The sequence below is a fragment of the Vulpes vulpes genome, chromosome 10 (genome assembly GCF_048418805.1).
Source record: "Vulpes vulpes isolate BD-2025 chromosome 10, VulVul3, whole genome shotgun sequence".
NCBI lineage: Eukaryota > Metazoa > Chordata > Mammalia > Carnivora > Canidae > Vulpes > Vulpes vulpes.
In genome coordinates, this window is record NC_132789.1 from 25,067,931 (window position 1) to 25,093,631 (window position 25,701).

The following is a 25,701-nucleotide window of genomic DNA, read 5'->3' on the forward strand; positions in this document are numbered from 1 at the left end:
GCTCCAGGCACCCAGGATGGGCCGCCTGCTGGGAGGCTGGGACAGAACCCCCTGGCCTGGACAACTCTGTGGGCTTCTGGAAAGGGGCGTTACCAGCGGTCTCTCGGAGTGGTGTCTGTGGGCACGTAGTCAAACTTCACCTTCCACCGCACCACATGTTTGCCCACTTCCACAGCTGTGACACGGCCTGTGTACCACTCCCTGTTCACACGCACCTCCACGTGCAACCCTTTATCTAAGAGAATGATGATGGAGTGAGTCAGAAAATTAACGGAGTTCCCTACTCAGCTAGGGCCACCTAGAGAGGCAGTCCAAGGACTTGCTAGGACAAGAACCCCTAAATGCTTGCCAGTACTTTGCCAGGAACATGGAGCCCAGCCACCCTGGTCTCCTTCCCCATCTGCCATGAGGGTGCCAAAGAGCAGCAGGATGAGTGACTGCCAGAAGTGCAAGCCAAGAAATTTGTGCTAAAAATACACATAAGGGTGTGCTATCTTCAGAATTCTTCTTGGGACTAGACTTGGAACCACTGCTACACAAGAGCCCAGAACCAGGAAAGCCTCCAAGAACCTTCAGGATAAGTTGTTGCTGGCTGAGGGGCCCCGCTATCCCCTTCCCCGACAGGCTGCCAAGTACCTCCCCGAATTTACCTTTCTGGGCCCTCTTAAGGTCAGCTGGGTCCTCTTCCCCAGCACTGTCTGAGAGCTGCAAGGAGAACAATGTTACAGTGTTAAAAGCATCCCCAGTGTCCCTGATAAGCATATTTTTGCATGTTTGGCAATCCAGGGTCCTCAGCTGTCACTTCATGTTGTCTTATGTGACTTTTTTTTTTTTTCATGAAGACACAGAGAGAGAGGGGCAGAGACACAGGCAGAGGGAAAAGCAGGCTCCATGCAGGGAGCCCGTTGTGGGACTCGATCCCAGGACTCCAGGATCACACCCTGGGCTGAAGGCAGGCACTTAACCGCTGAGCCACCCAGGTGTCCCTTATGTCACCATTTAAATCTCCATGTCTCACCAAGAACTGCTCTCTAAATCAGAACCTTGAGTGTCAACCCTTCTGCCACCTTTATAAACAAGACAGTATCCAAATGAAAGTCACACAGGGATGCAAACGGTTTCAAGCCTCCCTGATCTGTGTGTGACCTCCAGCCTGTGATGAGAGCCAGAAGCCAGTCTCACTCAGAAGGGTGCCTGACACCATGTTTCTAAATCACCTGTGTGACTAAGATCCTACAGAGATGAACTGGGCTTCTGGAAGGCTCAAATCAAAACAGAAACAGAGCTGGTGCAGACTGCAACCCTGAGGAGGTTTTAACTTCACCTGGGACCACCTACCTCATTCAAGTCCTTCTTTTCCTCCTTCACAGCAAATTTGCCCCGCTTAGACCTTTCTTTCCTCCTCTCAGCCTCTTCCTCGGCTTCTTCCTCATCAGAGACCCCAAGAGTCCGCTTCCGACCAGGAGTGGTCTACAGCAAGAGGAGAAGGAATGTGAAGGGCCCTATCAGCCCCTGAAGTGCAGAAGATTCCATTTGGCCTAAAGAAGCAGTAACACTTGTGTGCTTCTCAGTTACCCAACGGCTGAGCCTCCCCTGACATTACTCAGTATACAGCAACCTCCTGGTCCCTGTGCCCACAAGGACCTTTGCTCAAAGCTGTCATAGGGGGAGCTTCTCAGTTTACTTCTCCTTTAGCCTCCCTGGCACCAGCTGTGACCTCCCTGAAACATGCTGCTGACTGCTGCAACCCACCACGGCTTTCACCAGGCTGCCAACCTATGCCCATACCACAGAAGCTGGTGGAGGGGACTCAAATTTATGGCAGATCAAAACACAAAGGGAATACTGAAGAGCTCCCTGGACAGGAAACCAACATGCTCTGTGCCCTGACCAGAGAAAGTCCCTTTGGCTATTGAGACTCCTCCTTAGGGGCAACAGGAAGTTTGAGGTTTGGTGATCTCCAATAAGGCTCCCCCAGTACAGCTTTGACACAGCCTGATACCGTTCCTACACCACTGAGGGTAGGCTTGGAGCTGGAAGAGGAAAAGCATCTCACTGGGGAGAGTTTACTGGGTGGCTCTGGCTTCTTGACCACTGGAGTCTTGATGGCTCTGGGAGCAGGGACCTCCCGAGGGCTCTTGGCGTTGGGTAGCAGAGATGGTGACAGTGGCTGCACCATAGGAGTGGGCCGGGGCGCAGTCTTAGCCGGTGTGTTAGCAGGCTTTCGGGGTGCCTCAGGTGGTTGCAGCAGCCTGGATGTACTGGCCTCCTCCCGAGCTGCCAGGGTAGAAGGCTTAGGGGTACTGCTGATAACAGGAGCCTTTCGGGGCTGGCTAGCTGGCCTGGGAGCCTGCAGGGAAGGAGGTCTGCTTGGGGCATTCTTGATCACAGCAGGTAAAGGAGGCGACCGAGGTCGCTGAGGTCTACGTGCAGGTTCCTAAAAGAGAACGGAACAGAGTGAGAACGGAAGAGAACGGAACACTTATCCTAGCACAAGACACCTAAGGGAAAGTCACCAACCCCCTCCCCCCCCCACTCCCCACCTCCTGGATTTTACCTCTGTAGAAGGTCTGGTGGTCACTTCCAAAGGCAATTTCTTCAGGTCAGCTTGGGAGCGGATAGGTGTGGTTTTCTGCATGGCAAAAATGATGAAGTTGTTTGCATATCTTGGTACGTTCAAGCAAACTCTCTGGATCCCTACTGTGTCTGGGACAGTGGGCAAATAAAAAAGAAAACCTAGACCACAGTCCTACTATTATAAGAGACTCATTCTCATTGGAGAGACAAAAAATACAAACACTAAATCATCAGGATTCTATGTGACTAATCTAGCAACTGAGAGACTAAGAGAAAGTGTCAATGAACTAAATTCCTATAAAAGAAGCCAGAAAAGTTAGGAAACGTGTGATAGAAAAGGCCAGAAAGGACAAGTGGGATTCAGTAGGCAGGGAGGCAGGTGTAAGACATCCAGGTTAGTGCAAACATCTGCACAGACACAGAAGCCAGAAAAGAAAAAGCTTTTTTTCTAATAAAAATGATAGAGGAGGGGGATGCCTGGCCCAGGGCGTGATCCTGGAGACCCAGGATCGAGTCCCACATCAGGCTCCTGGCATGGAGCCTGCTTCTCCCTCTGCCTGTGTCTCTGCCCCGCCCCCCTGTGTTTTTCATGAATAAAATATTTTTTAAAAAATAAAAAATAAAAATAAAAATGATCGAGGAGTAATACCATAAATATGTCTCAAAAACTTGACAAATCAATTAAGAAAATGAGAATAAGCTATTCTGAAACAAATAGCTGAGTAAAAAAACTCTCCAAATCAAAAATTCAAATCATAAGATATATATTTTTGCCTGTCAAATTTGCAAAAAATACTTTAAAATAAATGTACTGCTTACAAAAAAAACCAAACTAGTACATCTCCTGGAGAAAAACTTGGAAGTAGTTATAAAAAGCCACAAAATTTTACAAACCCTTTTTACTCTTTCAAATTCACTTCCAGAAAAATATCCCAAGTATGCACTAAAAAAAAATGTGACATGTCATGGCACAGGATTTCCACTTTATTACATATATTCATGTGTACACAGGCAATCATAAAAAGTTAGAAGGGTATTGTCAGTTAGTGGTGGTTACCTCTATAGTAGAATACTTATTTTCTGACCACGTTGGAATACATAAAACAGCAGTGTGATTTTTAAAAATGATGATCATGGTGTACTCAAAAACCAGGGAGCCACTGAAGGTTCCTGTTCCATCCCAGAGAGACCTGACACAAGCTGGCTTTGCCCACTGCCCACAACACACGCACCTGCAGGGCCTCTAGCTTCTCCTGCTGTTGGCGAATTTTCTCTGTCAGCTGCTTCTGCTTCTCTTCTTGTGTCTTCAGGTCTTTTCTGAATGTCCCCAGGGGAACCTTCTGCTTCTGTTCAGAAGCCTCACATCTGTAGAAAGAGAGTGTTAGGGAGGTTGTCCCAAAACAGAACCCTAGGTAGGACATGGTCCTTCCTCTTTAGCCAACCCATGCTTTCACCACAGCAATGACCTCAAGGTTCCCAAATGTACAGAATTAATACTCACTGCAGGACAGACATCTATTCTTACTTCCAGAGCACTTATTATTTGCAGCAAGACAGAGACATGAGCATATTAGCACTGACCTCAAGATGCACAGCAAATTATTTACCCAAAGGGTAGAAAGAATACAGTGGGGGAGAGAGAAGATACCCACAGTCTCCTTGTTAGAGCAAGTGCTCACCGGTCCTGCTCAGGATCAGGGTTCATGGAGCAAACCCAGGTGTCAGGGTAATCTTTTTCCACAGAACTCAGCTGGAAGGGGAGGGTTCGCCACTTCAGACACAAATCTATGACACAGAAAACATCCCCACAAACATCAGCAGTCATGCCCGCTAACAGTATAAGCAGGTTCCCAAGGCAAAGATGCTCCCAACTTTCCATGCAAAGATCTTTACTCAGGCTACAACCCTTCCTTCCTTGCAGAACAGTAATTCTCAGTGATTCCAGCAAGAATAGCCACTTTATATTGTGGATTCTCAATGTTCCCAGCCTCTCCACCTCCTCAAAAAGGATAGTGGCTCAATCATCACTCGCACCATTAACAATGTGGTATCAAACCAAGTGAGGCTTGGCCAAGACACCTTCTACCTCATTCAGGAGGGACAGGTGGGACTTGACATAGCACCAAGACTGAGCTCCCAGGGCCATCACCAAACAGACTCATTCCCAGTGGGACCAAAAGTCCATGAATGTCAGTCAGGAGGCCCGCAAGGGGAAAGAGAAAAAGGCTCATGGACTGTGGTGGAGAGTCAGGAGGAGGTTCCGACCACCAGCTCACCACACTGGATGGTGGTTGGGATTTCCATAGCTCTCCGGCGCTTGTAACGTAGCTCACTGGATGGAGGCTGGTTCCAGTTAGCAGAGAGGTAGCCAAACTCATCCCAGAACTTGATGATTCCTCTCTGGGCTGGAAAGCAAACACCCACACAATATATCAGGAGGCAGCTTCTCACTCTTCCTAAATTTACACTATTGGGCACTAAGAGTATCCTAAGGTTGGAAGTGAACAGAAAGGGAATTACCAATGGCAATGTCCTTCCAATACTGTGCCAGATGCTCCCCCATTGCCCGCAACAGGTGCCGGTACTCCTTGGCATCAGCAAAGTCCTGCTTGTTGTGTGTAGGTTCGAGGACCAGGTAGGGCACATCAACAACCCCAACAACCCCACCACATGCCCTACAGGGAGAAGATGACAGAGCTCTGTCACCCCACTGACCAAACACATCCTGTCATCTGCCTAGGGCTGAAAAACTCTCCTTGGGCAATACTCACATGCCCCCTTCCAGCTGTGGGCCCACTTTCTCATACATCTTGATCAGGCGGCTACAGTTATAGATGAACATGCCATCCAGGTCCCGGTGTTCAATGTTGACCCCAAAAACAAAATTCAGTTCCTTAGGTTCTTTAAGTGCTCTGAGAAGACACAAGATGAATTTAAGCAGATCAATCCATTAACACAAAACCACCATGGTCTTTAAGATATGCTAGCTTAAGCTTAAACTTGAGACACGTTAAGAAAAAAAACATGCAAGTTTTGCATTTCCAGTCAATGTGTAACTTGTTAGATTTGATAGGGATACGGTGCTGCACAGTGACTCTACGCATCCCTACATAAAAGCATAGGACTTTGGCTTCTGGTTACAAAACAGGATGGGTTTAAGTATGAATGGGATACTTTGAAGCTGCTGCAAACCTCTGGAAAGATAGTTACATGGTGGACTAAACACAAGGTTATACCTACTCCACTAATGCGACAGTAATTTTAAAAAAGTAAAAAATTCACCAGAACAAGAACATCTAGAAGAGACTCTCCTGTGATAAATAACAAAATCATGGAGCTGAAAAGAAGATGTATGAGCAGTGCACTGACTCAGAAGAATCCGGAAACCTATGCCTGTGGCAGTAAGGCCAAGAAGCAGCAATGCAGGAATTGAAATCCAGAGACCCGAGAAGCTCCAAACATAAGATGAGACATGGAGATAATCTAATTAGCCAGGATGACCCATTCTAGATGAAAAAGGTCCAGAACTCAACCTATGCATTCCACATTTGTATCCAGGGGTAAAATATTAAGGGTAGATATTACCAGATGGTACAAACATAAAGCGAGTTTTAAAGTCGTATTTCTTAAAAAGGTATGTGTTTTATAAGTTTCATACAAATGAGCATTTTATAAATCCTTTAAATGAATAGGAGAAAAAAGAAGAAAAGACAGGAGAGAGAGAAAAAATAAGGAAGAAGAAAGAGAAGGAGGGAAGATAGAACAGGAGTTGCTAGGAAAGAAGGTCTGGGTTCTCTACCAGGGATTGGCCCCGCTCTGCCTTTTCCTAGCTCAGGAAAAAAACCTGCAGTGGGCATTTAACAAGCATTTGGGATCACAACATCAATGGTGCTCTCAAAGCAATCGTTGTAATAAAATGGCAACCTCACAGGGTGGGGAGAGATTCCCCAAGCTCTTTAATTGTCAATAATGAGTGTTATATAACTAAAAAAACAAAAAAACAAAAAAACAAAGCCAGCCCCGGCACTCACCGCTGTTTGGCCTCCTTGATCCGCTTTTTGACATCGGCTTCTCTGCGCAGAGTAATGGCTGTGTTCTGGACCTGCCTCAACATCACCTGAAAATGTACAATGGCACCAGGTGAGTGGAGGAGGGGCTCTGGGCCGCAGCAGTCAATATTATAACAAACATCTGAAATTTCTCATTTTAAATCACATGGATTCAAAACCACACTTAAGAGATTTACTTCTTTAAAAACTCAAACTGACAAACTCAGAAGCTGTGCTTCACTTGACTAGGCTGACTTGAAGGAACAAACACTCCAACTGAAATAGTAAGTCTACAGAAGTGTATGTCAGAGAGTGGTAAAGAGAACTGCTCAGACCCCTTACCTACTGTGTGTGACCTGGGGCAAGTGACCATCTTCACTTCAATTTCCCTTTCCATAAACTGAGAATACTACCAGTGGCCACTTTATATGGTTGTTAGGATGTTGAAATAAATGATCGGCCAAGATTCTGCCACACAGTGTGTTCAACAGTGATTACGGAAACATCTTAACATCCCATTTTTCAGCTTTAGAAAGAGTTCATGACTAGCCTGATCCCAGGCCAGCTCTGGGATACTAATGCCAGAAATGCTAGAGAAGAGCTGTACAGATCAGGGGCCTTACCCTTGAGTCTCGAGTAAGGTCTCCACCTAGGCGAACTTCTAAGGTCCGAGCTTTGCTCTCTGCCTCCCGTGCCTTCTCCTCAGCTGAAATCCAGAAGAAATCACAGTGAAGAACACAAAGGTTCAAAAACACTTAGTCTTCCATCCTGAATGCCACAGTATAGCACTTGCTAAACAAGATGTATGTACACCGCCAAGGAACAGGAGTGCTAGGAGAGCAGCCTCCCTGGCTGGAATGCAGTCAGTACAAAAAGGAAAATCCTTTCATTTGGAGGCCCCAAAGAAAACAGGCACTATTTATACTTGAGACATGTTTTTTAAACTTTACAAATGAATCAGAACAGGTCAAAAACTACCCAAGGCAACAGTTACATCCTCAGCAGGAGCTGGAAGTTATCAAAGTCCTCAGCCAATCACTCTCCATCAAGCAGCCAAGAAACCCTGTCAGCATGAGAGACCTTGAGATTTTTGCCCTGCAGTCAGGAAAACCAATTTCACAAGTATTTGGGCCAGAGGATAGTGTGAGATTCTTCACTCTGGGCAAGCCAAGGAACTGACACAGTTTTAGATAAGTCCCTATAAATGGCTGATGAAGAGAAAGTAGAATTTGGGGAGAAAAACTGCTGAAAGGATTGGCATGCAGGGGGAGGGGTGCAAGAGGAACTAGATCAGTGGTTCAGGAGAACAGTTTGACTCTGGATGCTAGACAGAGCTTTTTGTGGATCCTGCTTTGGTCACAAGTATTCCCCGGACAACCCCAACCTGATCCCCCTCCTGCCCAGTGGGGGTGGGGGTGCGTGCATTACCAATCCGTGCTACATGCTCAGCTTTCTTCACCTCCTGCTCTGCACGAGTCTTGAAACGGCTTGATGTGTACTTGTACATCCTGAACAGGGGAAAAAGCAACCTAAAGACTCAAGCAGCAGTGGGGTAGGGCAGCAACGTGAGCAATGCGGGAAGCACCCTGCCTTCCTGCCTCCTCCCAAATTACACTGTACTCATGATGAGTTAAAAAACGAAGTTATTTTAGCAAACAACTCAATTCCTTATTCCACCTGCCCCTTGCTCCCATCTTTGATAAGCAACCCCACTACTCACCAGGTGTGTCATTAATCCCACAGTAGAAACAAATCTCAGCAATCAGCCAGGGCCTTTGTTCTCCTGTGTAGTGTCTATAGGCCCCTTGGCCCTGAAGCTGAGAGGCCCAGACAGTTCACTGTGCCAGGCAGAGCACCCTCCATGTCACAGAAGGCACTCATACTCCATGAGCTTCACGAGCCAACCTCCACAGCTCATCAGCCATCTGTGTCCCCCCCCTCAGGATTTAGAAGTTTCTACGCAGTAAATCACAAGGAGCTTAAAGGCCCAAATGCAGACAACACTGTCAGAGCCTCTTATCATCACTCCTAGCATCACTCCAACAATGCCCCAGACACAGAGCCAAGGCCCCATAGGCCCCATCCTTAGCTCAAGGGAAACAGCAGACCAGGGTGGGCAGACCCCTACCTGGGCTTATATAGGCAGCAGGAGAGCCTCTTGGTCTGCACCTTGTGCCCGTGGATGAAGATCCGCATCCGGGGATCAATATAGAGCACAGCTGCATAAGCGCGGAAGGAGCGCCTCTCTGGCTTCCTAGAGGTGGCAGGAAGAGGAGTGCTATCACCTACTCTACAGCCAGCTTGACCAAAATATGACAGGACAGCCTCTCTGCAGGCTATCCACCTCACATCTTGGCTTTTCTCACCAGCCTGAAGGGCTGCTCCCTCAGTGTGGGCAGCATACCCCTCACATCACCAGCGTAAGCACTCCACAGACACCAGACCCAGCCCGACCACCCTAAACCCAGCAAATCCTTTCCCATCTCTAGGCTCAGTTTCCAAATCAAGGAGCTGGAGCAAGAGATCATCAATCTTTTCTTTTGACTTAGCTGAGGAGCTGCTGTCCTATTCATCCTCCTACTTGTAAGAAAACACTGAGTGCTCAGCTTCATCAACTCCAAGAACTGGGAAATTCAGGAAATGAGCTCCCTCCTCTTTCCCTGAAGTCACCCTCTAAGCTCTCCCTCAGAAAGAAAACGAACATCAGTTCCAAACCTTCCCTCCCATTCCAGCCACACTCACGTGCCCTCTGGGGAAGTCTCTGCCATCTGGATATCTCTTGGATTTGAGATTATGTCTAGCTCTGGCTCTCCGTTATCCATGAGTTTGAGATTGAAGATGATCACCAGTGTTCCTGGGAAACAAATCCTCCTTTCACCCTGCAAGGCACCCCCTGCACATCCCCATACTATTCATGGCTCTGGAGCTCCTGGATTCTCGGAGCTGTAGGTTCAAAGCCTACTTACCACTGTCCCCAGGAATCTTCATGAACTGAGTCATAACTTCCTCCTCATTGCGGAAGGGAGAATACTTGTAGATGAGTTCTGTCTCGATGGCAAACTTCTCCACGTTGTCTGTGACAGGTTCCCGGGTCCGAGCATTCCAGGTGGGCAATGGAACTATCACCTATGGAGAAAGCACAAGCAGATGCTTTAAGGGAGGACCCAGAAGAGGTTTCTCCCAAAATGTGCACCGATCTTGTTCCTTTCTCTCCACATAATGGCTCCACATTGCCCCAGAGAGGAGGTCCAAGCTTTGCTGCCTACCACCAGAGACTCTGTGGCTTCTATCCCTTCCCAAGACTCAGCCTCACAGCACCAGGTCCTCTGGGATATGCTGATTTATGCCGTGGGGGTCCCTGCATGGGCAGTTCCCTCCTTGGGATAGTCCTGGCCATTCTCCTTACCTGGTAATAATTCTACTCTTTCTACTATTGAAGAGATACTTGTACTCATCTAGTGAATCTGAAGATACATATATACTGACAACTCACCAATTCCACTCCCAGGTTATAACCTAGCAGAAGCCTCTGTACATATGTACCAGCAAACATATAAGAGTAACAAAAATATCAAATAAAGACTGGAAAAGTTATATTACTGTATATTTATACGGATGAAATAGTGTGTAGTAATGACAATGGACAAACTAACAGCTACTAGCATCAACATGGATGAATCTCAAAAAACAATGTTATATACAGAGTGCCTGAGTGGCTCAGTCAGTTAAGTGTCCAAGTGTCCAACTCTTGATTTTGGTTCAGGTCATGACCTCAAGGTGGTGAGATCAAGCTACGTGTTGGACTCTGCACTGGGCATGGAGCCTGCTTGAGATCCTCCCTCTCCCTCTGTACACCCTGTACTAAAAAACAAACAAACAACCAGTGTACATGAAAATGGCAAAAAAACAGGGAAAAAAAACCCACTGTATGTTATGTGCCCACTATATAAATGTCATAAAACAGACAAAACTATTATTCAAGAATGCATATATAACACAGATACCAAAACTATAAAGAGAAACACGGAAATGATCATTACAAAAATTACCTGAAGGCAGTTCCTTCAGAGGTACAGTAAAGAATATTACTAGTGAGGGGTACACTGGGGGCTTCTAGTATCACTCCACTATGGCAGCTACCTGGGTGTTCACTTTATAATTATTCTCTCAACTCTACCTGTGTTTTAATAAACACTATTCCATATTACGGAATAATCTATGTTTATGTTTTTAAATATCCTACCTGATTGATAGAGTGATAAAATTGCACCTCAATAAAACTGGGGGAAAAAATCCTACTCTGTCTTCTAAAACCCTACCCTCAAGTGCCACACCCAGAGGCTTAGATGTGCTCCTCTCCCAGACAGCTGCCCACAAGCCCTGTGGATAGCTGACTGCTTGATTCCCTCTGTAAAGCTAATCAGTCCAGGCACCCCAAAGGTTCAAATCAAATTGCCCACCCTGAGGAAAAAAAAGACTCTATTTTAACAAGTGCCAGAGTGATAAACTGTTAAGGGTTCTGAAACATTTTGGTTTTTTCTAAGAAGCTTTCTGCCTAATGGTATTCATCCCTGGAGCTGGTTTGGACACATTCCTACCCAGTCAAAATGATCTTATTTTGAAATCTTGGCTGAGTTCGCACTACAGTACAATCCAAAATAGTGACCTTCAAGCACCAAGTAAGGAAAAAATTTCAACCTAGCTTTTTTACCCGGGGAACTGAGTTCCATTTGTGTTCTGTGAATGTGTACCTTATTCTGCAACTCCCATTCTTCACAGCAGCCCCAGGTGACAATAGCATTACTTTACACAGCATACACTTCCACTGGCACCCATCCTGGCCATCAGGACACTTCTTTAGTTTCAATGTCACCACTCCCCCGGTTTTCCTGTTACCCATCTGGCCACTCCTATCTCTTCTGTGGCCGCCTCCTCTCCCTAGGGGAGAACATCCCTGAGATCTCAGGTGCTCTTCTCACTCTGCACACTTTTAGGTAAGCTCATCTGTTACCAAGGATCCCAGAGCCCAGGCCTCCCCACAAAAGCTCATGACCCAGACTTAACTTTCCAAGTCCAGGAGAAAACTGACACTCTTCATCAAAGAGTAGGATGCCCCTCTCTTCCATTCTTCACTAGCTCCAAACAGCCCACCATGCCCCAGCTGCCACACTAGAACCTACATCATTCCCCTTTCCGCTCTCCACTAATCAAACACCAGATTTACAGGCCCCACATGTCAAAGAAATGACAATTCTTCCTAGCTCTCTCACCTTCCTGCTGCAGTCCTGGCATGCTACACACAGCTAGGGAATGTTAACTAGTCTACTCCAACATCGGTCTTTTCAATCCAGTTATCACACAATAACCAAACTGATTCTTTTTAAGAGAGAGAAAATACAAGCAGGTAGAAAGGGGAAGAAGAGGGACAGAGAGAATCTAAAGCAAGCTCTACACCCAGTGTAGAGCCCAACATGAGGCTCGATCTCATGACCCTGAGATCACAACCTGAGATGAAATCAAGCCACCCAGGCGCGCCCTGCCCACCACCAAACTGGATCTTTTTAAGAGGGAATCTAATACTGCCACACCTTTGAAGGCTGCTGTTAGTAAAATCCCGCACTCACCAAAGCCCTGAGATTAAGCCTGACCTGGCCCTGCCTGCTCTCCAAGAGGCCACCACCTTTCTTCAGGTAGCCCCTCTGCCAAGTCCCTTCCCACAGCACATACGAACCCTCAGGACCCTGAACACACCATTTCCATGAACTTGACCATCCTCCTCCCACTGTCCACAGTCCATCTGAAAATTACTGAAAACCGCAGCTTGGACAAAAGTTCTTTGGCCCCACCTTCTCCCAGGAGCCTGCTTTTTCCAGCTATAGCACTTGTCTCACTGCATGCATGATAGATGAACTGATACAGTGCACTAAAAAGGCAAACAAAAACACTAGCTTGCCAGTGTTTGGTGGTGGAAAAAAGACAGTTTTTCATTCCCAATATGAACTAATATGCTACGATTTAAGCTCACATCTAAACAGGGCCAGCACGAATTTAATCACAGCTAACCAAGAGAGATTAATCAGCTCGAAACCCTGACTGAGTTCACCTATTTACATGACATCTGTGGATTTCTGTCTGCAGACCCTCTCAGACCCCTCTCTAAAGTTCTGGCCACTTCTCACACATGAAAGGAAGAAAAGAGTCCAGTCTGAGGCTGGGCAGACTAAAGCTGTCTCTGATCCCCACAATGAAGAAGCACAGACTTCACCACATCAGCTTTGTGGATGTCTGAACCACCATGCCGCAAAGAGAATCAACTGAGCATGTGTTTAGCTTACATAGGTAATTACTGAAATGTTATAAAATCAAAATATTCTAGATTCATTAGGACTTCTTTCTAGCACATCAATGATAAGCTGGGACTAAGTGTCATCTATCATTTAGCAAAGAGCTTACCGTGATGTTTTCCATATAGTTACCTGCTTCACTACCTGTCCAGGCCCTACAGGTATCTGACTCCACCTTCTGATATAAATGATTAAATCAACATATTTCTTCAAAAGGAAAATACCTTCATAACATTCCACAAAATCACCAGCGTATGGAAAAAACAGTCTATTCCTATTATTAATTCCTATTACTATGGCAGGCTGTGATCTCTACCCACAGTCAAGTTAAAACACTCCACTTGATAAAACTCTTCATATTAACACCCTGCCAGGGATCCCTGGGTGGCGCAGCGGTTTGGCGTCTGCCTTTGGCCCAGGGCGCGATCCTGGAGACCCGGGATCGAATCCCACGTCGAGCTCCCGGTGCATGGAGCCTGCTTCTCCCTCTGCCTGTGTCTCTGCCTCTCTCTCTCTCTCTCTGTGACTATCATAAATAAATACAAAAAAAAAAAAAAAAAAAAACCACCCTGCCAGACTGAATCCTGGCTGCAAGTCTAAAGAAGATACAAATCCAACTCTTGGTCCCTGCCATTTAATGGCCTCATTCTAATAGGACACCTATTCTCTGAAGCTTTGAGATTTTTACCTCCTCTCACACTAAGAGGTATGCCTAACCCCTCAATCAGTTCAACTAACTAGCTAATCCCATAATGGGGCCATGGCTGCAATCCTGCAACCCCAATGAGCCCAGCATCACAAATAACTTAGGCAGACTAGGAAATGCGAGATGATGACTCAGACCACAAGGACAGAACCTACTTCATCAATGCCTTCCTCCTCATGAAAGGTCCGAGACAAGAAGAGGCAGGTCATGGTGTCTTCCTTCTTGGTGAAGAGTATAAAATCCTTCCCAATGCGCATTGAGCCCCTGAAAGGAAAGCAGAAATGGGTTGTTCTCCCAGGGATTCAAAAACTCATCTGAAAAAGAAACACATTCGCTCTCTGGACATGAGTGAAATTACCTTTTGAAGGCTCTCCTCAAGGCCTCCCTCCTTCCCAGGACCCTGAGATGATGAAGTCCAAGCCCTCATTTCCTCTACTCTTCCATCAGTTTTTGCTGTCCCTGACTCTACTTACCCACCTTACAGGGCTCCCTCACCACCCTTCTTGGACACATTCACCACAGATCATCAGCCCCAAGTCAGTCTCGCCCCCAACCTACTGCCACAATGGTAAGTAATTCTGCTGCCCATGCATCAGGTTCATCTCCGCCACACTAGGGCTGCTGTACTCTTTGAGCCACCACCAGATTTCCCTCCAGGAATCAATACCCTCAACACATCATCTTCCACACTGACCACATCTAGTTCCCACCTGATCCTTCCACTGTTGACACAAACTCCCTTCTCATTCAGTCATCAAATGGCAGCACTATCAAGGGTGTAGCCCACAATCTACTCTTGTAAATCCTCAAAAAGAAACCAGTATGACCCTAAGGCTCAGCCAAATATAGGGGCTAACCATACACAACACAATTCTTAATCACAGTTTTTAAGAAGCCTATAATTGGCTCATGCCCTGTAACTACAATTACCTTCTCCCTCAAAACTGTTTTGCCACCTCAAGCTCATTATGCCATAGGCAGTCCCTACTTTTAGACACAAATGGTTTCTGGGAAATGTGCCTTGAGGCTGGGTTCCACAAGACGAAAGTCCGAATGGAATCAACTGCTTCCTTCCTGTTTGGCCACATTAAATCTTCTGAGGAACAGGCAAGAACAGGCCTTTCTGGGCAACATGGAACAGGGCAGAAGTTCTAACAGTTCATTACCCACTTAACAATGGGGCTGTTTAACTCCTTTCTTCTGAGCAGCTTCTGGGGCTTTATGGTTGTTATCTCATTAGCCTTCATAATACCCCAGGGAGGGGATGGCAGTGGGAAGCCTCATTACTCTCTTCTATGTACGAATACAAACCAGGTTGGCAAGCCAAACACATAAATGAATGCCATGTCCCATTTCCCCAAATGCTCAGGAAAACGCCCAGGACACTATCCAGAGACACCCTGGGGGCTGCCAAGTTCTCTTCTCCTCCTCCAGTTCCAAAGATGCTGGCAACACTCCTTCTGACAGATTTCACAACCCTCCTCCTTCTTCTCTGAAGCTTATGGATAGCAAAATGAGGCACATTACCTTGTTTTCTGTCAAAGCTTGCTCTTGCCCGAATTTGGCAAAAACTCTCACTTTGTACTTCTTTCTTCCCTCTTTGATCCTGACCTGGGAGGCTGAAGAGCAACAACCTCAAAAATGCCACCTCTCTGCTGACTTCATTGCTTCTCAGCCCTATTCTCACCACAAATCACTCCCTCCTGAAACTTTTCAACTTCTGAATTGGTTTCAAAATAAATACACTTTCAACACTAGATGGCTCCAACTCAATGGGTTCTTTACAAAACTCATTCTACTAAAATACACTAATGACAACACTCAACTTCCTGGTCTTCTAAGCATGGTCAGAGTCACATTTTGTTTGCTCCTCAAACTTGCTCTGTAAGGGAGAATGTCAGAGAATAGGACCCCATTTTCTAGATTAGAAAACAGATATTCAGAGACATGAAATACCTTGCCTGAGGCCACAGAACTGCTAAGACCAGGTAGAAGGTGCTGGCCTACAATCCAGATAAGTTGGGGCTTCATCTTTCACACTGACTCTAAGAGACCTGTTATTGGGAATTTAGGGCACTAGCCCCAGAATCACCAGAATCCATAGACTCCTAGGCCCTACCCTAGATCTAGTGAATCAGGCCAGGAAACTGAATGGTGAGATCAAAGGAGAAATAAAACAATCCAGAAACTTGTCTAAGGCTCTCACAATAATGGGAGCATTTAATCTTTAACTTACCTGGCATGTATTACACTCCCAATTTACAAAGGAGGAAGTTGAGGCTCAGAGAAATAATTAAGTGCCTGAGATTTGGAATTTAATTTAATAGGACTGAAGTGAGATGGACAACAGCTCCAGCTTTGCAGTAGAAAGACCTGGTTCATATCTCAGCTCTACACTCGGGCAAATATTTTTATACCTCTAGGCAAATCACTTCATCCCCATAAACCTCAATTTCCTCATTGGAAAATGAGAATAAAAGGATTAAATGAAATCATCCAAGTAAAATTTGTAGCATAGTGCCTGGCACGTGGTAAGTACTTGTTATTACCATTTGGTTTCTCCCCTGAAAGACCAATTAAAAAGTCCAGGTACCATGTCCCTAATGTCTTTGAAAGCACACTCTTTCACTGCTACACATCCAAAGCACGCTGCATATGAGACACAACTGATTGTTGACTGACCAAAGCACCACCCTCTCTCAAAACAACACGTTTACTGGAAACGTGACTCAGAATTCCATTTGTACAAACTCCAATTCCACTAAATCTTATTCCATCCAAAGGTATGTACAGCTGGAAGTGAGCATTTCAGAAATAGAAACCTTTCTCTTGGGGCTTCACTCAAAATCAGAACAACACATTCCAAACACCAAACAAGTGGGAACCAAGGGTTGAGAAAGACCCAAGGGATCTGAAGACATTAGGTAAGTCCCTGCTACTGGGTCCAACAGGACACAGGAGGAGAGATCATGTCCTCTGAGAGGGAGGGTTCAGATCTCTCTTACCCTGGATCCCCCAGTGCCTGGGCTCAAAACATGACATGTGACAGGTGCTCAGGGAACACTGCTGGGAACACTGCTGTGCCATGAAGCAATTTCTCTACCATCTCAGATACATCTAACCCTGCAAAACAACCACTTGCATCCTGAAACCATGGGGTAAAAGTAAGAATTTTCGTCAGGAGGAGAGATGTGGTTCCAGAGTACATTGCCAAGAGAAACCTACAACTTGTTTCTCTCACCCCAAATGGTTTAGGCTGTTCATACTTTCAATCTGTAAGGAAAACTTGGCTAAACAAGTTTTGGCTAAACAAGTTACTAAGTCCCCAAACTACCATTTCTTTCTGATTTTTCTGATGTTTCAGAGTTATACTGACTAAAGGATAAGGAATTGAAAAATTTCCATTGTACAGCAGCAGGAGAGCATGCTTGATTTTGTATTGAGTCCTATGATAGGCTTCTAGTATACTTACGATTTTAATCCATTCCCATACTGCCCAATCTGGGTGGACTCAGGTGTTCGCTTGGCTGACTTCCCAAACTGGATCACACTGGCAGCATCACCTAAAGTGGCAGGCACAAAAGAAAGTGAAGTATTTGCATTTCTTCCCCAGGATCCTCACAACTCAAAGGTCTGAGCCTTGTTAAATCTAAGCAGGGCTGCATGTCTACTTTCCAAGGAAAAATCACTTTCCAAGGAAATTCACAACCATGAGGCAAAGGGAGGCAACCTCTGACTGGCCTGTCAGTACAGCCTATCACTATGACTTTCTTGTTACCAGAATATGGTATGAAGGCTGAGGGAGGCCTCTGTAGTTCCAGCTCCAGGATGTTGTGCAACCATGTCAAGAAACAGGTAATCTGACTGACTTTGGGTTGCCATTCAGATACTATCTACTATACTAGGACAAGACCTGGCAAATCCATTAGTGGAATTAAGCCTGAGATGTTGCAACAGACCTCTCTCTCTCCAGGTGGATCTTCTAGTCACAACGGTAAGGCAACAGAAAAACAACACAATGAGTATTCAGTAAAAAGAGTTACATCCTCCCCCAAAAGCAGTAATCATCTCATTACTTACTTGGATCCATTCCTGCTCCATCATCCAAAAAGCAGAGCATAAATCCTCCTCGAAGGTCCTCTCGCCTTTCTGTAAAAGAAGCAGTTGCTATTACTGCGAAGTTACCTACCAGAGGGTAGCAACATGGGTAAGGTCAGAAGAAGGTGGATCAATTTAACATCTGGGTCCAAAGAGATTAGGACAAACCTAGCTCTTCCTTCTAATAGCCCTAGCTGATAAATGTCAGGGCCCTTACTATCAAAGAAATACTTGGTCCACTAGACTAACCACACCTAGGACCACTGAATATGCATGTTTTTCCTTTTTCTTTTTAAAAATAAAGGCATCAAGATTAGGCAAAGTGTTACAATTAAAAAAAAAAAAATGTTATTTGAGAGTGTGCACACAAGTGTGTTCATGGGGGGGGGGGGGGTAGTGAAGCTGATGAGCCTGACGTGGGGCTTGATTCCAGGACCCTGAGGTCATGACCTGAGCCAAATGCAGACACTTAACTGAGCCACCCAGGAGCCTCTGAATATGCATGTATTTCAGGCAAATTTCAATCATCCTCTGCCTCTCTCCACCTGGATTATTCCCACCTCTGCCCTCTGCTGTGGGCCCGATGCCACTAAAATTCTCCAAGTATTACACTGTCCTTATCAACACTGCTCAAATCAACAGGGCAAGTCCTTTGTGAGTTAAGTTTGGGGTAGCCTTCAAACAATGTGATCATGTCAGACATGCTATAGGCTAAGGGTGTCAGCTGCCATCCAGATGAACTGGTAAGTCTGTGTATGACTATCCCCAAGCTAACTCGAGTTTCTGTGCTATCTGTATTCACTGCTACCTCCTCTGCTTGATCAGTCCTTGAAATGGCCCCCCAACCTAAGAATGAGATGGCACAAGGTGCAGCGAGAGCTACCCACTTCCCAGTTGGACTTGCTTGACTGGAAAGAGGAACAGTCTTTTGACAAGAGGATTAAATCCTTTGATAGTGCAGCCATGATAGGGCTTCCTGGTTGACAGGAAAGGAACAAAACAAACTAGCTGCCATTTTAGTGGGTGGAGGAAGAAACTCTTCTTTCAGGAGCTGTCTTCTGCAGCAGCAGGTGGTTACTCAAAGTAGTCGGGGTCTAAGCATGTCACAAACACTTAAGGAAGAGATGCTCAAATAGGGAAGAGAGCCATACTCGAATTCCCAAGGTGCCTATGACCAATGATGAGGATCATGTTGGTAAAGAAGGAACAGCAGAGGATGCGGAATCAGGAGAGCACTTCTACCAAAAGGAAGATCTATATAAGGCACTACAGAAACAAGTTTGAGGCTGCTTTGGAGCCTAGTTCCTGAGTACTTTTTTGTCCCCTGCAAGCTGAAGTTCACCAACTTTATACAGCTATCTAAGCTGAAGAATCTGTTTAAAATACTCTTTGTCCTCCCCTTGGGCTAAAGATTCAAGTGAGTCATCACCACCTTCTATCAAATGGACTAGTGTAATTTAAAATGTATTTCAAAAGTACTATAAACCACAGATTTTCAAGTATCATTAAGTGTTGAGGAAGCAGACTTTGCAAAAACATTAATAATAAGTGCTTCTTGAAAGTTCAAGAGCAAAGACCTTCCTGTAAATACTACTGGTAGCTAAGAAAATTTCTCCTTATGGAAGTGCCTTCTATCAGTGTGGAAATCTGGTAAGCAGGAGCAAGTGCAATAAAAGTGCAAAAAGCCTTCAAAGTTTCCTTCTGGAGGAAGCAAAATATCACATGGAGACTCAAACTAGGTCAGATACAGAGCATGGTAAAAGAAATCTAGCCAAGAGCCATCTGTTTTACACTTCAGCCATAAACATACATGTAGATTCTGCTTTGGGATCCAGAAATTGGTTCAAGTCAACTGCATCTGAAAAGTCCTCAAGGATCACTGGCATTTCTTGAACATCATATAGGAAGTTACTTTTAGGCCCTTGAGTTCCTTAGAACAGGATCTGCAGGCTGTCTTAACACATAATCATTACTTAACAGTGGGTCTAAGATCCCTTTCTTGTTCAAGGACTTCATTTAAAGATTTTTCATATGGTTTACAAAGGTAAGAGATCTACCCATAAAGGATCCTCCTGGCCACATAGTGATCAACAAGCCTGTAAGCAGCTCATAGTACCCGAATCCACAGGATCATATGCAACACTGCCTCAGGGTCAAGAGAGACCAGCTGGCACAGCAGTCCCTTTGTAAATAGGCAATGTGGCATCATCCCCTGGCTACTATGCTTATTCTACCAATCACTCATTTATTCAATGACTATTTACTGAGCACTTCCTCTGTGCCTGGCTCTGTGATGAAGACAAGATAAACAATGCAGATATGATCACTGCCCTCACGGAGCTTATGGTCCTATAGATGCTACTCTCTGTAGCAAATCAGTTAAGCAGAAGGGTTCAATTAGACGAGTAAGAGTAACAGCTAGAGCAAAATGTAGTGTGTATAAGAATCAGCTAAAGAGGGATCCCTGGGTGGTGCAGCGGTTTGGCGCCTGCCTTTGGCCCAGGGCGCGATCCTGGAGACCCGGGATCGAATCCCACATCGGGCTCCCGGTGCATGGAGCCTGCTTCTCCCTCTGCCTATGTCTCTGCCTCTTTCTCTCTCTCTGTGACTATCATAAATAAATAAAGATTAAAAAAAAATGTTTAAAAAAAAAAAAAAAAAAGAATCAGCTAAAGAACCCAGATTCTGGGCTCCACCCAGGAAAGTCTGTGTGGGTCTGAGGAGGTACCTAAGGATTTGCATTTCTAACAAGCTCCCACGTGATGCTGATGTTATCCATCAATGGACCACTCTTTGAGAAGCACTGAGCTAGAGAAACAAGAACTAGAAGGTTTTCCTGCTCAAAACTATCTTCCCAGACATTTCACCAATTACAGATGTATTCCTAACACCTGATACTTGCTTTGATCAATTGAGTGTTATCTGAAGCCTCCAAGCAAAGGATTTTGATGAAGGAGGGGGGAGTTCTAGAGATAGGAGACTAACCAGCTGCGAGTTGTATGGTCCCACTCCCATCGTACATCTTTGGAAGCAAGACAGGGAGAGAAAAGCCAAACTGCCTTCTTTACAGTTGTGCTTCAGATCCTGGTAGCAGCTATGTAAGATTATCAGAATGAGTTTGGAAGGATACACATCTAAGCTCCCCCCAATATGGCTAAGTCTGGCTTATCCAAATTAGCCTGACTTCCCATCATCCAACTCCCACCGGGGAAAAGACAGGAAAAAAAAGAAGAAATGTAAAATGGAGATAATAAAAGAGATGATAAAATAATGTCCTTAGCAGAAGTTATAATAAAATGACATCCAAGGGCAGCCCAGGTGGCTCAGTGGTTTAGCGCCACCTTCAGCCCAGGGCCTGGATCAAGTCCCGCGTCGGGCTCCTTGCATGGAGCCTGCTTCTCTCTCTGCTTCTCTGTGTGTCTCTCATGAAGAAATAAATAAAATCTTAAAAAAAAAAATGACATCCAAGTTCTTCATTATTCTTTTGAAATCTGGGTAGTATTTCAGTGCTCTAATTTCCCACTTACTAACCATGCTTTAGCATCACAAAAGAGATCTTTCTTTGAGGAGTTGCACTACCTATTTAAGGAAGTCAAGAGAGTCAATACAAATACTGAATCTACTTCTGACAGGCACATTATTGTCTGGCCCCATCTAATAAGAATGCTTTGGGTAAATGAACACCTCTGTACTTCAAGAGTCTGGTTCCTTTGTCACTCTTCTTAGGTTTAAATACGATCTTTTAAAAAAATGACTTTTTAGGGAATTCAAACAATCTGATATTTAAGGGGATTTCCAAACTCATTCATTATCAATCTAGTCTCAGAATGGGAGACAAGAAAACACTTTCCCCTGTGTACTGACAGTAAGAACTTTATGGTACCAGGTATTACTAATTCTACTATTGCACTCATAAACTGAGGTTGCTTTTATTCCTCCTGTTGAATGTGTTAATTAAACTCTGAGGTAGGAAAGTGTAAAGTTAAGGACATTTCACCCAAGACTCCCAATCTTGAGGTATTTGGAGTAAATCAAGTCTTCCTCTAAAATGCTATAGTGCTTAGTACTTCTATCACACCATTTAATCCTTAACTGCCTTGACAGTTCCCTCAAGATCAAGTTATTGTTCTCTAATCATTTACACAGTGCTGCCTCTCCAATTAAAGACTTACGTTCTCTAATGAGAACTTAAAAAAGGCTCCATCACATCCTCTCTGGACTCTTCCCAAAGCACAATAGGAGTAAGAACACTGAGCACAGAATAAATACACAGCGGGCCTTTTTCATTTAAATTGAAATCCATTCTGTTGCAATCTAAGTGTAAAGGATTAAATTTTCTTCATGAAATTCACCCACCAAAGGTGGTAGGAGGAGACAGAGATGATGTGTTTAAAATGCTTTTTTCAAATAGACTCAGCTATGATGATTTGTCCTTTCAATATCACTTGGAGTAGACGCCCATTCTCTGCTTTACCATCTGTGCAACGATTAAAACAACATTTCTTTCAAAAGTAGTTGTAATTGCTCCTCATTAAAGCACACTTAAGATGTAAGATACACACTGTGACTTGGGAATGGTGCCTTCATTTGGCCTTAGGGTTTAAGTAACCATCTTCTAACACTCTTCTGCTGCTGTGCCTCTGAGATGCATTCCTAACACCTGATATTTACTTTGTTCCTTTATTATAAAAATAAAAGTCTTATTTTCACCACTTTGGCATAGCCTTTTGAGCAGAAGGCTTTCAGAATTTAAGCAGTACAGCGACTTTTAGCTGTTCTGAATTATTTTCTTGCTCTAAAGTAATTCAGACATGAAAAATTTGTCATATAGGAGATTCTTCATAATTATGTAACACTGGAGGTTCTGAAAATTATTTTAGTTGTGTGCTTTTTCCCATTTATCAAATGAATCCACAAAGAGGGGTTATTTGATAACTGCATATTCTCACAAAAACACTTTAAGTCTTCTCATAAGTTAGTGAGTGTTACTCAAGACTTCAGAAAAGTTTGTCAGAGAAACATTATATGCAGGCAAACTGGATTTAAAAGCCACCTTCCTCTATTTTGCTTCCAAATTTCTAGCATTCAAATTACCAAAAACATGCTGGTACAAACACTGAACAAGTAGCTAGAAAGCAAACTAAAAATAATAATTTAAAATTTTAAAAAAGCAAATGATGACTAAGAATTCCTCCACTGTTGTACCCACTCCAGAAAAAAAAGAAAGAGAAACTTACTACCAAACAGCAGAGCCAATGAAATAAGCAAAACAGGAGACATCATTAATATTTTTAAATTCCAGGGTGCCTTGGTCATTCAGTCAACTGAGCATCTGACTTCGCCTTGGGTCATGATCTGGAGGTCCTGAGAGCATGCCCAGGTCAGGCTCTTGTCCCTCTCCCTCTGCTCCTCCCCCTGCTCATGCACTCACTTGCTCTCAAAGAAAATCTTTTTAAAAAAGTCTTTCAAAAAAAAAAAAAGTCTTTCAATTCCAAGCAAAGCAGCTGTCCTTCCCACCTGACACCTCTGCCTGAGAACATCTCCTCAGTAAACCCCAGTGCCTACCCAGTTAACCCAACTATTTTATGCAACTGACACAGGCAACTCTCCAAGTCCTCACTGAGGTTTTAGAGAGGAAATGGCCTCTAACAAGTTCTCTCTTTGGCTGCAGGGACCAGTAAAACCAACCAATCAGTAATCTAACCAGTAAAATCACCAGTACTTGGTCACTTCACGCCCCACTACTCTATCATCCCATTAAACTCTCAGTGGCTATATAAATAGATGTAGGGGCGCCCGGAGGGGGAGGGTGGGCTCAGTCAGCTAAGTCAGGGGGGCTTTTGGCTCAGGTCATGATCTCAGGGTCCTGGGATGGAGCCCTACATCTGGCTCCCTACTCAGCAAGGAGTCTGCTTCTCCCTCTCCCTCCCTTTCTATGTCGCTAACTCTCTCTTTCTCTCTCTCAAGTAAATAAAATCTCTTTTAAGAAAATAAATAGATCTATAGATCTGGGCACCATGTGTGAGTTTCCTTACACCAATATTCTTGGTTTCTACTACATGCCTGACCAGGGCTGCCCTGCTTCTACCTATGACCTGGAGTAATCATGCCATCTCTCCCCAGGCTCTTAGGCATTTCTTCTTAGACATAGCAATAAATGCATTCAAAGGAACTGAGCATTAGAAGAAAGGACTGATGTCTGACTTACCAGCGTAAATATCTATTCTGGTTGCATCAGCATCTCTGCAAAATTAAAAGGAAAAAAATCAAAATCCAAATGAATATAAATTTTCAAATAAATACTGAATATAGAATATCAAACATCAAAACGCATAGTATTTTAAGTATGATGCATACTATTTGAGTTTATTTTTAGAAAGTCATACAGAAATTCTGTATCCATTAAAGTACTCTCCCACTTGACAACCCTATTTTCCTTATGTGTGAAATATATTTCCCTATGTGTGAAGCTCTAAATTATTTAAAATAACCACACGACACATAGGGCCTAGATATTTTAATATGGACTTCACAGTAACAATATCTATAGAATAAGGAAGAACATTCCCTCTTACATACTAAAAAATTACAACTGTGTTTCTCTCATAATTTGATAGCAATCATAGAAAATGTTCCAATAACTTTTCCATTTTTCTTTTGTGTAAGATACTGAGAACAAAGAAAAAAAACCATCTGCCATAAAGCCTATGAAAAATCACGTCTCATAGTATACACTATAGTCAGCAGACTAATTCACAAACTTGTAATCTTATCCTCCCTAACCTAGAAAGGAGGTTGGCGCACTATATTAGACTCCAACCACCAGCTGAAATACAAGTTCAGTTATCAATAAAAGCTTGAAAGTAATCTAGTCCAATTCTCCTAACTGCAGGCAAGGAAAATGAGGCACGGAGTGTTTCATCAGTTTTAAATGTAAAAAATCCATACAGTTCTACATGTATCTATTCCCCAAAACATAAAAACAGTTTCAAATATGAGAAAGAGGGGCAAAATGTGTGCATGACCAGGAACACATACTTCAGGAATCTCCAGTTCACCACATGATACACAAAAAGGCAGTCTGCCATAGCATACCATGGTCTCACTAAGTTAACAAGTGACAAAGCACACCATGGTCTCACTAAGCTAACAAGCTAACAAATTCAAACATAGTTCCATTAGGCTACACCATTTTTAAATTGAATACAGGGACACCTGGGTGGCTCAGTGGGTTAAGGGTCCACCTCTGACTCAGGTCATGATCTCAGGGTCCCGGGATTGAGCCCCACATCAGACTCCCTGCTCAGTGGGGAGCTTTATTCTCCCTCTCCCTCTGCAGCTATCTCTGCTTGTGCTCTCTCACTCTAGCTCTCTCTCAAATAAATAAAATCTTTTTAAAAAATTTAAATAGAATACAAAAGTTATGTGTCAACCATCATTAAAACAAAAAATGGAAGTTTTCTGGTTAAACAACTTGTTAATAAGCACACTTCCGTATTATTCCAGGGAATAACAATAAAAGTAATAATGGTACAGGATTATAGTATAGGCATAAATACAGAAAAAAATAGCAAGCTCATTAACTGGGGATCTATTTAGAAAGTACTTCTACAAAAAAGTACTTATCTCTTACCCTCTTCCTTCATCAGTCATCAACACCGGGTCAATAGCAATGTGTCTGAATTTTATGTTTGCATTCAGAAACAAAACTGAGATAACATTTTCATAATTATTAACAGAATCTTGATTTGGTTGTTTTTATTTATCTTTGAGCCAACCCAAAGTTGTTTCCAGTATTGCACAGTAACAGTTATAGACTTCCATCACTAAGAACTCAGTGTAACACAATGCTAAAGAATTTCTTCAAGCACAGCTGCTAACAATAGAAGACACTCTGATCCGTCATCTGACAATATACATTTTAAAA

The 25,701-nt window shown here is 44.0% G+C and overlaps 1 protein-coding gene across 8 annotated transcripts in view; it reads right to left on the minus strand.

Annotated features, from left to right (window-relative positions):
* MORC2 (MORC family CW-type zinc finger 2) overlaps positions 1-25,701 on the minus strand; it is a 42,672-nt gene that overhangs the window by 7,112 nt on the left and 9,859 nt on the right. For all 8 annotated transcript variants that reach the window (XM_025985900.2, XM_025985901.2, XM_072723172.1 and 5 more), the window contains exons 3-22: positions 23,983-24,017; positions 17,757-17,825; positions 17,149-17,239; positions 13,832-13,940; positions 9,593-9,752; positions 9,369-9,480; positions 8,755-8,880; positions 8,055-8,134; positions 7,250-7,332; positions 6,609-6,694; positions 5,349-5,489; positions 5,098-5,252; positions 4,854-4,982; positions 4,257-4,362; positions 3,810-3,942; positions 2,558-2,632; positions 2,057-2,437; positions 1,339-1,470; positions 651-705; positions 94-235 (exon numbers count right to left, since the gene is read on the minus strand). In XM_025985900.2, the coding sequence (XP_025841685.1) occupies positions 94-235; positions 651-705; positions 1,339-1,470; positions 2,057-2,437; positions 2,558-2,632; positions 3,810-3,942; positions 4,257-4,362; positions 4,854-4,982; positions 5,098-5,252; positions 5,349-5,489; positions 6,609-6,694; positions 7,250-7,332; positions 8,055-8,134; positions 8,755-8,880; positions 9,369-9,480; positions 9,593-9,752; positions 13,832-13,940; positions 17,149-17,239; positions 17,757-17,825; positions 23,983-24,017 (2,400 nt within the window). The remainder of the gene's footprint in view (positions 1-93; positions 236-650; positions 706-1,338; positions 1,471-2,056; positions 2,438-2,557; positions 2,633-3,809; positions 3,943-4,256; positions 4,363-4,853; positions 4,983-5,097; positions 5,253-5,348; positions 5,490-6,608; positions 6,695-7,249; positions 7,333-8,054; positions 8,135-8,754; positions 8,881-9,368; positions 9,481-9,592; positions 9,753-13,831; positions 13,941-17,148; positions 17,240-17,756; positions 17,826-23,982; positions 24,018-25,701) is intronic.